Genomic DNA, 12,538 nt, shown 5'->3' on the forward strand with positions numbered 1-12,538 from the left:
GAGTGAAGCATTGCAATCTGCAACTTCACTGCTAGATACCACTAAATCCTACACACTGGTCCTTTAAAGATCTAAAATTCAGTTCAGGGACTGAAGATTCCTAATAAATATATAATTTCTGTGACATGCTTCACCCACAGACCCTACGGAGTCCACCCCGTCAGTGCTGGACAGTTTCCAGTCCGGTGAGGTGCAGGTGGGGCACAGCGTGGAGCTGCCTTGCATCGCATCCGGTTACCCAAACCCCACCATTCGATGGCTAAAGGATGGTCGGCCATTACCTGCAGACTCCCGCTGGACGCGGCGCATCACCGGCCTCACCGTTTCTGACTTGAGACTTGAGGACAGTGGCAACTACATCTGTGAGGTCACCAACAGCTTTGGCTCCAAGGAGGTGACAGGTCACCTCAACGTCATAGGTAAGTAAAGAACTGAAGAGAGTATAGTAGAGTGATAAAATATGTTCCGTGCCCACCACTCTCCTCAGCTCTTTGCTACAGTGACAACTACAGATGGAGCAAAAGAGTGAGATGGACGGGGTAATGAATGTGATGTCAGATCATGGACAGGCGCGATGGAGACATCATTTAAGCTCTGTTGGCTTTGCCCTGGCCCTGTGCCTCCTACACGCCCCCCTTCCAACCCACCCTCGTCTGGGCCAAGCATGAGCTTGATCTCCAAGGACGGCTTCCCCCTGCCGTGCTCTCAAACCTCAGTGAGGCGTCACTACGGTGACAGAGCAGAACAGCGGTCGTGCAGGCCTGTCGCTCTGTTTACCGAGGTTGTGAGAGAGGGGGGATGGAGAGACAGGGAGAATTTCATAAAGTTGTATGAATGAAAGACGTGGGGAGGTGGTGCAGATAGAGGAGATGGCACACTTGTGGAGAGAGTGGGGGTGGGGGTGGAGATGGAGTGCAGTCGGGAAAAGGGTGAAGTTAGTGGACAGTGAGCAGACTGGCCACAGGGCACATCACTGCACAACCCACAAACCTCCTATGACAGGGCATGGAAGGTGGTACACACACACATACACACTCGAATACACGCTTACAGTACATGCACTTATTGCCCGTGAAGAAAGTCTTACACATGCACTGTCGCTCCCTCACACACATTCAGCAGCCTCCAGCACTTAACACCAGCTGCTTTATTGCTCACTGACATTTTCTCCGCTTTCTGTCTTTCTGTCTCGGTTTTCCTCGCTGCTTAGCGCACACACTCTCTTTATCACACACACACACAGGCAATGGCAGAAATATTCACACACAAACAACATATACATAATCCCTTCACACACAAAATATGATTTGTATTGCCCGGCCAGGATGGCGTAGCTCAATTCAAATTGCTTTCGTTCAGCAATGCAAGACATTAGACAAGCCTGCGTACACGTACAAGCACTGTACATTCAGTATTTAGGTTGTAACTTGACTTGAAACTTGAGAATGAAAAGGTATGACTGACATTTCAAAAAGCATTTACTTCTGTGTACCATCTTCTCTTTCTTAACTCGGCTCTAACTCGTCCTCCTTCTGTCTCCAGAGCCACTGCGGGTCACCCTGTCTCCCAAGAACCTGAAGACAGGGATCAGCAGCACGGTCATCCTATCCTGTGCCGTCCAGGGTTCCCCCCACTTTATCGTGTCCTGGTACCGTAACACTGAACCTGTCCTGCCCGATCAGCACTTTTCCATCCAGGGGGCTCACAATGAGACATTATTCATTTCCGCTGCACAAAAGAGACACTCGGGAGCTTACCAATGCTTTGCCACGCGGAAGGGCCAGACTGCCCAGGACTTCTCCATCATACTTCTGGAAGGTGAGGAAACAAAAAGCAACTACCATGTTGGTGTACGATCATGAATGTTACAATGATTAGGTGTTTCTTTGTATGCCTAATTAGACAATAATTACACATGGTTTACGTATTTATATCCACCAAAAATGCTGGAGAAAAAGTTATGTTATTATGATACTTCATATATCTGTTATCTGTTTGCACTTTGTCTGTAATTCCACAAAATATAGTGGAGAGGATGTTAATGAGACAAGACAGAACTGACTGACCTCCATCAATTTATTGAGTAATAAATAGGCAGATATGATATAATTAATTCGATCTAGTTTGATCTTGTTAATGATTTGCAATTTATTTTGAGTAAATGCATTTCATGAAAACATATATGCACACATATATCTTCAAATGGTTCTAGCACACAAAAAGATTGTTTTTTTTCATTCAGTGCCTTACAGTAAAAAAATGTGTTCATGTGCTTCCACTTTGCAGAGTGTTTTAGTCTTTTGTCTTATCTTCCCACCATAATGCAGATTTGAATCCAGTGCTTACTGTAGCTAATATTTGTTTCTACATTCTCACCTCACATCTCTTTGTCATGTGATTGTTTCTCAGATGGCACACCCCGTATCGTTGCTTCCTTCAGTGAGCGGGTGGTGGTTCCGGGTGAACCCTTTTCCCTGATGTGTGCTGCCAAAGGAGCTCCTCCTCCCACCATCACCTGGACCCTGGACGATGAGCCTGTCGCCCGGGACCTTTCTCGTGTCAGAGCCAGCCAGTACACGCTCTCCGATGGCAGCACTGTGAGCCACGTCAACGTCAGCAGCCCGCAGATTCGCGATGGAGGAGTGTATCGGTGCGCCGCACGAAACTCGGCCGGTAGTGCCGAGTACCAAGCGCGCATAAACGTAAGAGGTGCCTGTCTACTTTTCAATATCAGTCATACAGAGGCTTCTCATAGCCTGACCCCTACCCCTACCCTGACCCATATCCTGTACCCTTCTATATCTCTACCTCTATGTACTGCATACTACTTTTTCTCTTGTTTGTTTTTTATTTTTCGTTCTGTCTGTCAACACCTATATGATTATTATCTGCAGCTTGTGCAGCTGTTTTGTTCCTCCACCAGCCCATATAGTGTATCTTGTCTGGCTTTCTCTTTTCTGTGTCCTCAAGGTTGCTGTCCTGTTGTCTCACTTACTGTAGCTCTGCACATGTGCTTGTGTGAATGCACACATACATATGAACAAAAAAAACAAAAAAAACAACTACACCTGCTAATCCACCTACTGTAGCTATCCGAATGTAAACTCACATGCACACACACAGCTACGTTTGTAGCTTAACATATGGAGAGGAAGAGTGGCTAAAGGAGAGGAAGTGAGACAAATGGATGAAGAAACTTTAGAAAAGAAAGAAACAGATGGCCAGAGACAAAGGGAAGAGAGAGAAATAAGAGAAGAGGAATGATGAGGAGAGGAGTGCTAGTGTCTGTTGGGAGAGTGATGGTGAACTCTGGTGACAGGACTGGTGATTTCACTGTCGTCGGAGACAACAAGGATGATGAGTGACACCGATGGACAGGGCTGTATCTCTGTCTGCATGTCTCTGTCTCTCTCTCTCTCTCTCTCTCTCTCTGTCTCTCTCTCTCTGTGTCCTTTGGTGAGATGTGTAGTTGTGACATGTGAGTCTGCTCTAAGGAGACATGCCAGAATGATCATTGGAGTGAGAATGAGCACCGTTGCCAGAGAGCTTCAGCCCCACATGCAGCACAAACTGACACAAATACAGCCGATACACACACATGGACACACACATGCATAATGACACATGAAAAGGCAGCAACACACTAGTATGCTTATCCACTCACTGAAATGTGATACACTCAACTTATCCCATTCAGTGAGGGGCCGACAGCAAGGGTACTGAACCACCTAGACATAGTTGAACACACATACACGTGTATACTGTATATGTGTTTGTGTGTGGCTGTGTGTGTGTGTGTGTGTCTGTGCAACGGCGCTACTGAATAATACATCTTTCACTCGTCAGAACTTCAAAGCTCAGCACACGCTGAGAAAGGGAGGAGAGTGAAAGAGAGAGAGAAGTGAGGGTAGGAGGGCTGGAAGGAGAGACAAAAACAAAGATACAAGATGAACAATGGTGAGATGGTCGAAGAAGAAGTGACGGACGATTGAATGATAGCTCCCAGTTTCTTCCAGTAATGTTAAACACATTTCGTGTCTGTCTAACTGTCTGTCTGCCTGCCTGCCTACAGCCTTCAGTCTATTTTTTGGCAATGATACATGACCAACATATTGAAGCAGTTAGGCTTTATTTTTGTTATATTTTTGTATTTTTTAGGACATAATTCATATTCATTTTGTTCCAGTTAGGCTACAAATTATGTGTTGTGGTTACTATTGCTCAGTCTCTCTGCCATTCAAAATACTATAGCCTATTTAGTGAGTGTTCTGATCTCAAATTTTCACATGTTCATCACTTATAGCACAAATAAATCAATGCATTTACTACTCTATGCAACCATGGAAAATGCACGGCACTTATGGACATAAACAATTCATGATTAGGTTGTTTAAGCCAATGACTTCTGCATTAGAGGGCAACAACCGAACCAGGATCCTGCAGGTCCTGCAGCACCTGACACAAATGTGGCAGGTACATCAGCATTAATGGAAATTAATATATGAAAATATGACACTCTGATATGCATCTTCCAGTAAACGGAAACGGCATTTAAATAAAGTACAAAATAAAGTATCAATTTAGTTTTCTCATCTTTTTCACCCACTCACTTTCCCTCTCTGTTACTCTCTCTTTTTTCGACTTGTCAGTTACATTAAATGTTGGTTTGTTTGAATGTCAGTAACATTAAATAAAATTGGATCGCTAATCCAATCTGACCTGTAAACAAAAACACTATTGCTGCTGCTGCTCTGAAGTCCTGTATTACTGTGTTTGGTTTGCATTTACTATGGGAAACAATGTATCTACCTATCTAAGTATCAGAGAAACAGGGGCATGATCCATAACATTTTCATCCCCTTTTTGTTTCCCCTGCCTAAAGCTGAAACTTTTTACTTTTAAAGGCATTGGATAAGGCTTATTTTTAGTTCATATGATATTAAGGTAGCTTCATAAACAGCTGAGTAACTGTATTTGTCTAGACCTAAAAATCCATAATGACCTATATGTGTCTGGGTTGAGCTGAACAGATTTTCAACAGAAAACATTTAACAGGTGGGTGGGCAGAAGTGGGATGGCGCATCTCAGAAGTAATGGTTTAGAAAGTGCAGGAATGCGCTCTTCCAGAAAAACAAATTTTTTACATAAAGGCAAAACTTTCTAACCTCTCTCTCTTCTTACACCCCTACATGCTTTTTTCCTCTCCTGTCCCTTCCCTTCTCCCCAACTCCCTTCCCTATCACCCCTCCCCTTTATTCCTAAAATTCCACTACGTGTGTCTGACGCCATCAACTAATGATCTTCTTTTCCCCTTTCTTTTCTTTCTCTCCATCTCTCTCTGTCTGCCCATCAGGTCCTCCGAAGATTCGGCCTATGAAGAACATCACTGCGGTGGCAGGAAGAAACACTTTCATAAACTGCCGTGTGATTGGGTACCCTTATTACTCAATCAACTGGTACAAAGAGGGGCTTCTCCTGCCTGACAACCATCGCCAGGTGGAGTTCACTTTCTGGATTTCGGCTAAAAGACAATAAAAATATATCAGAACTTATTCCCATACAGCACTGTATAACACAAATATACAGTCAGTATGTAGACACATAAATCCTATCCTAAGCAGATACATCTTGTATAGAGTATTGTTTGAAGGCACATTCTGTACTTCTTTTACCATAAAAATTAAAAATTTTCAACTGATCACGTGGCCTTTTCATAGCTTTATAAGTATAAGTATAAGTATATAAATATCTATCAAAAAAACATTTTCTATGTCTATTGTTGGTCTGTGTCCTAAAACACATGTGAGCCAATCTGGGAACAGTAACAGTGCAATCTTTTTGTATCACAGATGCAGATTTTTAGAATTTATGAATTTTTTTATTTTTTATGAAACATTTCACTTGTGATAAATTCTCGTAAAACAGGCTATGAGATGTTTGTGCTCTCATGTCTATATAGCGGAAGTTCAAGCAAGCATTTGACAAGGAAGAAAAGTTTCACTTTCAGCTAAACAGCGGTAACGACCACAGTGTTCTGCAATCCCCGTCAGACACTTTTAATTTTTATTTATTTATTGCATTACTCTATGTTTTGTCCTTTTTGATTCATCAGTAAAGAAACAAATGAAGACACAAAGCAAATCAGGGGGACTTCTTTATGCATCAGTGTCGGCCATGTTTTGATCTTAGCATCATTTCAGTTGAATTCATAGCTCTGTGTATGAATGCCAAACATGTACCATCTCTGAATGCAACACTGCTGATGTCTGGTCAGGTGGTGTACGAGAACGGGACTCTGAAGCTCAGCGATGTACAGAAGGGGATGGACGAGGGGGCCTATGTCTGCAGCGTGCTCATCCAACCCCAGCTGTTCATCACGCAGACTGTCTATGTCACTGTCAAAGGTCAGTTACAGGGTGGATCCGTTTGAAAACAAAATAACTTTGTGGAAGGTTTTTATTTATGGCTAGGGTTTGGACAGTCGCATAGATGTCTCTTAAAACATACATAGCACAATAGCACGCTTTTTCTTATTTGGTGTGTGGTGTAAATGATAGGCTACATGTATATACTTATATGTTTGTTTGGGATTTTCCCAAAGAGGTGAATACACTGTAAGTAAAATCATATATGGAATTGTGATTCACAAGAGTCTAGCTTTGTTTTAGTGTGTTAACTTAGAAAAAAATTCTGAATGTAAAAGAGGGTGATTGTAAGAGGGATGGAGCGTAAGTAAGATTGGTTTATAGCAGGAGGATGTGAGTGAAACAAGGGAGAGGAAAGAAGAAAGCTGTATGCATTGCCTCTAATAACCCCTGATTAAGAGGCGGAGTGGCCTAGTGCGCTCTCTCAACCACTCAGCAATTACATGGAGCAGGAGTGCTATTGTATAAGATGTGTGTGTGCAACCTGTATGCATGTATAGATGTGTGTGAATGATGAAGTGTGTGTGTGTTGTGCTGTATGTATTTTGCATGTGACCTTGTATGTTATTTCGCTCAGCTCTCCGCAGCGATAGCATGACATGTTTGTTTTAGGAAGTTGTCGTGTGTGAATGTGGGTTGTGTGTGTTTCGACTTGACATTAGCAGATGTGTGAAATTTGTGGTGGTCTCGTGTGTGGTCGCAGTGTTTGTGTGCACATGCGTGTGTGTGTATGTGCATTTACTGCATGTGGGTGTAGGTATGTGCTTGTATGAATGTGTGCTCGTCATGTCTCTGATTTAATTAGATGAATTTTAACGAGGCCCAGATTAAATCCCCCAGATGTCTCAGCTGTACACCCCCCCACCCCCAGCCCAACCACCACCATCCTCCCCTCCTTCCCCACTCCAAACCACCGCCATCACCACCGCCGCTCTCCATAGCAACACCGTTCTTCCCCCTGCGGATGGGGCTCTAATTAGAGCAGCTATTATGGGCTGGCTTTAGCAGGGCAGGGTGGGGTGGAGTGGAGGGGTTGGTAGGGGGGCACAGGCGGCTGCAGAGTGGGTAGTGGGCTAGTAGGCCAGGCTGTGGGGGTGTGGAAGCTTTTGGCTGTCCAGGCTTAGATGACAGACTGCAGAAATCAGACAGACCACTAGTTTACCAATCAGCCAGTCAGGTGAAAATGAAAAAAATAATCTATGTTTTTTTTTTTCTCCCTTCTCTGTATCTTTCTCACCCCACCTGTACTCCCTTAACATCACTCACTTTCCACTGCATGTCCTTTCGATGCCCCCGAATCATCAAATCTCTGTGTCTACCCATATTCTCCCTGTCTTCACATCTGAATTTCTCTCTTTTCTCTATCTTTCACTTATTCATATCTGCCTCAAATCTCTGTCTTCACCTCTTACTCACCCCACTCATTTAAACAACCCTCTAACTGTTTTCATTCATCTTTTTTTCTTTATTTCCATTCCCTCTTTGCCTTATACTGTCTTCTCTCTATCTACCCTTTATTTCACCCTGTTGCCTGTCCTTGCCCTTTTCTCTCCCCTGCTCTTCTTTTTGTCATATATTTCCTCGGTTTGATCTGTCTATTCTATCTCTTTTACTTCTTTTAATTTCCCTTCAATTACGTTGCCTCTACTACATTTCTATGTACTCTCCCTACACTATCACTCTCCTTCCTTTTTCTCTTTTGCTTACTCTTTCATCCTCCCCTCTTCTACCTCTCTCAGTTCCTCCACTGATCCAGCCATTTGACTTTCCACCGACTTCCATCGGTAAATTGATGTACATCGCCTGCGTGGTGTCGTCTGGAGACATGCCCATACGCATCACGTGGCGCAAGGACGGGCAGGAGATTGTGCCCTCCTCGGGCATCACCATCGACACCAAGGAATTCATGAGCTCCCTCCAGATATCCAAGGTGTCGCTCAAACACAATGGCAACTACACTTGTATTGCCAGCAATGATGCTGCCACTGTCAGCACAGAAAGGCAGCTCACAGTTACAGGTAAGGAAGGTGGAGAAAGCTAGAGAAGATAGAGAATATGAAAGTGATATTTATCAAGGATTGAAGGGGGGTTATTCTAAAAGAGCACTGCAGTGATTTAATATTGCACTTAAATACAGTTGGGTGACTTGGGAGATGTAAAAAGTAGTCAAAATTGAAGCAGCTCTTTTAGCTCTTTTAGTCTTTGTTATGGGTTACATTGCAAAAACACAGGCTTCTTTACTCCCTATAATACAACTCAATAGCACCGTTCACTAGACACTCCCTGAATAAAAACCCAAATATTTCAAACTCCAGCTTGTAACACAAGCTTCTGTTTTCTCAGACTTTCGGAGCTTCAGACTACAAAACTGTGTCGTACTTCCTGTGAATAGTACATTGACTTTGACATGTAAACTAAAATTGAAGGTACATTTTTTGAAGTATTGTACCTAAGAACAATTTTGAGGCATTTTTTAGTATTTCAATTGTATGGCACGATATACTTCGCCTCCTATGGGCTGATATTTGTGCCAGTGCCAAAATAATAAAAATGTGTTAATGGAGGGATAAAAGTCAGGGGTTGGGAAAACCGTAGTTTTGCCCAATATTTCTGATGGAACTGGGGTGTTAACCTTTCCCTGTCTGCTCCCAGACGTAGTCGGAAGCACAGGTAAGAGTTTCAAACCAGGGGCCGGAAGCTGAGCTAACTTCGGGGCTTAACCCCCTTCACTTTTATTTTCTAGCAGTGGCAACAATTCAACGGACGCATGCGTCCACTTTGTTCGGGGGGTTGGGAGGAAGCGAACGGCGGCCTTATTCGCCGGAACTGGACCCCCCCGGTCACAAGGTATATGCATTTATTGCTAAACTCTAATTTACTTTCGGCTAAACCAGCTCTCTCGCCGGCTAGTGCCATTCACCGTGCGCTCTCTCCGCCGTCGGTACCACACACGTTACACACGTTAGCGCTTCGCACATGCGCACTTGGCTCTACCCCTTTAAGGGAGCTACCGTACTCTTAATAACAATGGGCTTCTTTATCCAGTGGAAGTCGGCCCTCTGCTTGGCTGTTGGGAAAGAATGCAGGCTTACTCTGGCAATCGGATTGCTGCTTCCCTTAAGGATGGACCCGTCTGTGACCTGTAAAAGTGAATCTTGTGGATGAAAATTGAATTTTAGAGAAACTGATTATGTAATTTGGGAGAACTTAAAGTGAAAAGACATGAAAGTATCATAAAAAGTGAATTTTTAGTGAGCTCAGAATACAGTTCAGTTGCAAGTGAATTCAGAAAAAAAAAAAAACATAAGATAAATAAATATAATAAACAAAAAGTTATCAAGAATATTTATTGGAATTCAGTTTCAAAAACTAATAAATTAAAAAATATCAAAAATATATATGCAAATATACAGAAATGATAAAAGATATAAATATAAAAAAAAAAAAAAAAAAAAAAAAAACAAATATAGATAATGAAAATATAAATAAAATAATAATAAATATAAAAATTACAGATAATATTAAAAAAATAGAACACCAATAAATCAGCCCAATAACAACTACAAAAAAAACAATAAAAAAAAAATAAAATATAAAATAATATAATATGAACAAGACATAAATAGATATAAAGAATAATAGATATTAAAAATATAGGAATAATAATTAGAAAAATACATACAGAATAATATAGAAGAATAGAATAAAAAAAAAACACAGTAGAAATACATTAACATAATTTATATATAGAAAATAACATAAAACAATAGAGAGTAAGAGAAGAGAAATACAAGAGAGAAAATACAGAATATAATAAATATAGATAAATAAATAAACAAACATCAGACATATAATAGAGAAATATGATGCAAAAGATAATCAAATATAATATAGAATGAAATGATATGAAGTAATAGAGATATATATATAAAAAAAAAAAAAAAAAAAAAAAAAAAAAAAAAAAAAAAAAAAACATATAGATATAAGATATAAAAGAAAAAATATACAACAGAATATATATAAATAAATAAATAAATAAAAATTAAGTGATAAAAAAGACATAGAACAAATATATTTATAATGTATAGAAAAAATAGTATAATTAAGATAACTAAGATTTAAATAGTTTGACATAAGAAAAATACTTATATATAACATAAGAGCATAGCAGAAAAAACAATATAAAAATAATAGATAATACAAAGATATAAAAAAACAAAACAAAAATGATTTAGATACAATATTTAGAACAATAAATATTAGCTATAATAATAACAAATAGCAGATAGCAAATCCATCGGATAGTGTAGTATGCAGAACCCAACAAACCAGAGATGGGGATCTATTGGGAAGGGCAGAATCCTAAAACTGTTCATGTTGATGGATACCCCCCCTCACCCATAAGTCAATAGTGGAAAGCATACAAAGGGAGCATTTTCGGAAAGCGACGTAGGGTGACTATGAGCCCATCTTTCATTCTTAGTATAACATATAAGTACGTAGTGAAATGCATGCTCGTGTGCGGGTATTCTCATGCCATTTGTCATGAGTTGTACGGTAGACCTCAAATACTGAACCCATGTAAGTAATGTTGAGTGTAAGAATGGTAGGGGATCGTCAGTTAGCGGGGTGTACAAATTACATACATATAAATCTCTGCTTTCTCTGTCTGTCCAGGCGGGTATTGGGGAACCGCGCAGCAGTTACCACCCTGTGCGCTCTGACGGGCCGGTGATCGCAAGATGATGAAATAACGGCTCGTCTAAACTCATTAGACATGGTCCTCGGAAAACCCAGCAGAGGAGTCGTTGGCTTTCATAGGACCTCTGTCAGGCGCAAATGGGTGGTGCAGAGGCATCACGACAAAGAAGGGCGGAGTGGTGGTGGCGCGGTGCGAGGCGGCGTTAGGAAGAGTGAGAGAATATAACGAGAAGAAGCAAACATGAAGGAGGACTAATAAGAGACGAGAGTTGTTGCAGTAAGAAGTAGATGAGCGTGCAGGAGGGACCCATCTAGGAGTGCTCGCATGTCCTGCTGTAGTCGGAGTCGTTAATGCGAGCGAGCGGACGAGCGAGCTGAAGACTGGTGTCGGAAGAGGAGAGTAGGGCCATGCAGGCAGCGCTCCTTGCTCTGGTAGTAGTGGCAATGAGAACAGTACGAGGCAGTGGTACGTGGGCGGCAGCTGGAGAAGTTGGTGGAGCAGAGAGGAAAGGCCGGATGGGAGTGATAGAGAGACAAGAAACAATGAAAGATCGTGAAGAGAAAAGGTGTGGGTGTTGAGCGCATCTGTGATAAGACAGGTGGAGAAAAGCAAAACTACTGCAGGCAATTTGGATCTTGTTGAGCGTCTGTGGATCGTGGTCTATAGGCAGTTCAAGAAACACGGGTTTGGAGGCTCAATCATTATGCGGAAGTCGAGATGTCTCTCCGATCGCGCCGCGGCGCTGTCAAGTAAGACGCTGTGGAAAGCAATGTGAAAAGTGGCATCGGAAGAATTGATAGCAGTGAGCCCAACAGCGGCGAGCCAGGTCGAAGATCCAGAGATAGGGACAATAGTAAAGTAAGACAGCATGCAGATACCAGAACACTATACGCAAAATACAGGGCTAGAACCCTCCTTACGAAAAGAGATAGTTCACCGCCGCCCGCCCCCCCCCCCACCTTTTCTTGGCGTCCTGTTTGAAGAAACACAGACACGATGACTAACGCAGGTGCACCGTAAAGGTACAACTGGGCTAGTTTACCAGTGTGTCTGGCTATCCATGCAAGAGGCGGCGCTAGGGTCTCGTCACCTCCTCTCTCGGCGGTCTCTGCTCTCGCTCTACCTGTCTGGGTGGTTCAGTGTTATGTCGGATTGGAAACCCGTTCCCTGCGATCCTGCATGCCCCTCGGGGGCCTCGATTCGTGCTCTGTTAATACGCCTGCAACCGGGGACGATGGAGAGGAAAAGAGAGAGGAAAAGAGGAGGTGAGATGAATAAGTGATGGAAAACAAAACAGCAAACCCTCCTGCCGATCGGGTGTGGGTGTGTGGGTGTGTGTGTGGTGTGGTGTGTGTGTGTGTGTGTGCTCGCTCGTGATGTGTGTGGCCCAGGGAGAAGGATTGAGTGTTTT

At 42.4% G+C, this 12,538-nt stretch overlaps 1 protein-coding gene across 1 annotated transcript in view; it reads left to right on the top strand.

Annotated features, from left to right (window-relative positions):
• LOC118342033 (Down syndrome cell adhesion molecule-like protein 1 homolog) overlaps nucleotides 1-12,538 on the top strand; it is a 75,558-nt gene that overhangs the window by 39,993 nt on the left and 23,027 nt on the right. Inside the window, exons 3-8 of the mRNA XM_035680460.1 lie at nucleotides 141-419; nucleotides 1,543-1,818; nucleotides 2,410-2,709; nucleotides 5,354-5,496; nucleotides 6,275-6,404; nucleotides 8,165-8,443. Coding sequence (XP_035536353.1) covers nucleotides 141-419; nucleotides 1,543-1,818; nucleotides 2,410-2,709; nucleotides 5,354-5,496; nucleotides 6,275-6,404; nucleotides 8,165-8,443 — 1,407 coding nt within the window. The remainder of the gene's footprint in view (nucleotides 1-140; nucleotides 420-1,542; nucleotides 1,819-2,409; nucleotides 2,710-5,353; nucleotides 5,497-6,274; nucleotides 6,405-8,164; nucleotides 8,444-12,538) is intronic.

Source organism: Morone saxatilis, unplaced genomic scaffold, assembly GCF_004916995.1.
Source record: "Morone saxatilis isolate NCDOM2014 unplaced genomic scaffold, NCSU_SB_2.0 Contig8, whole genome shotgun sequence".
Lineage (NCBI taxonomy): Eukaryota > Metazoa > Chordata > Actinopteri > Moronidae > Morone > Morone saxatilis.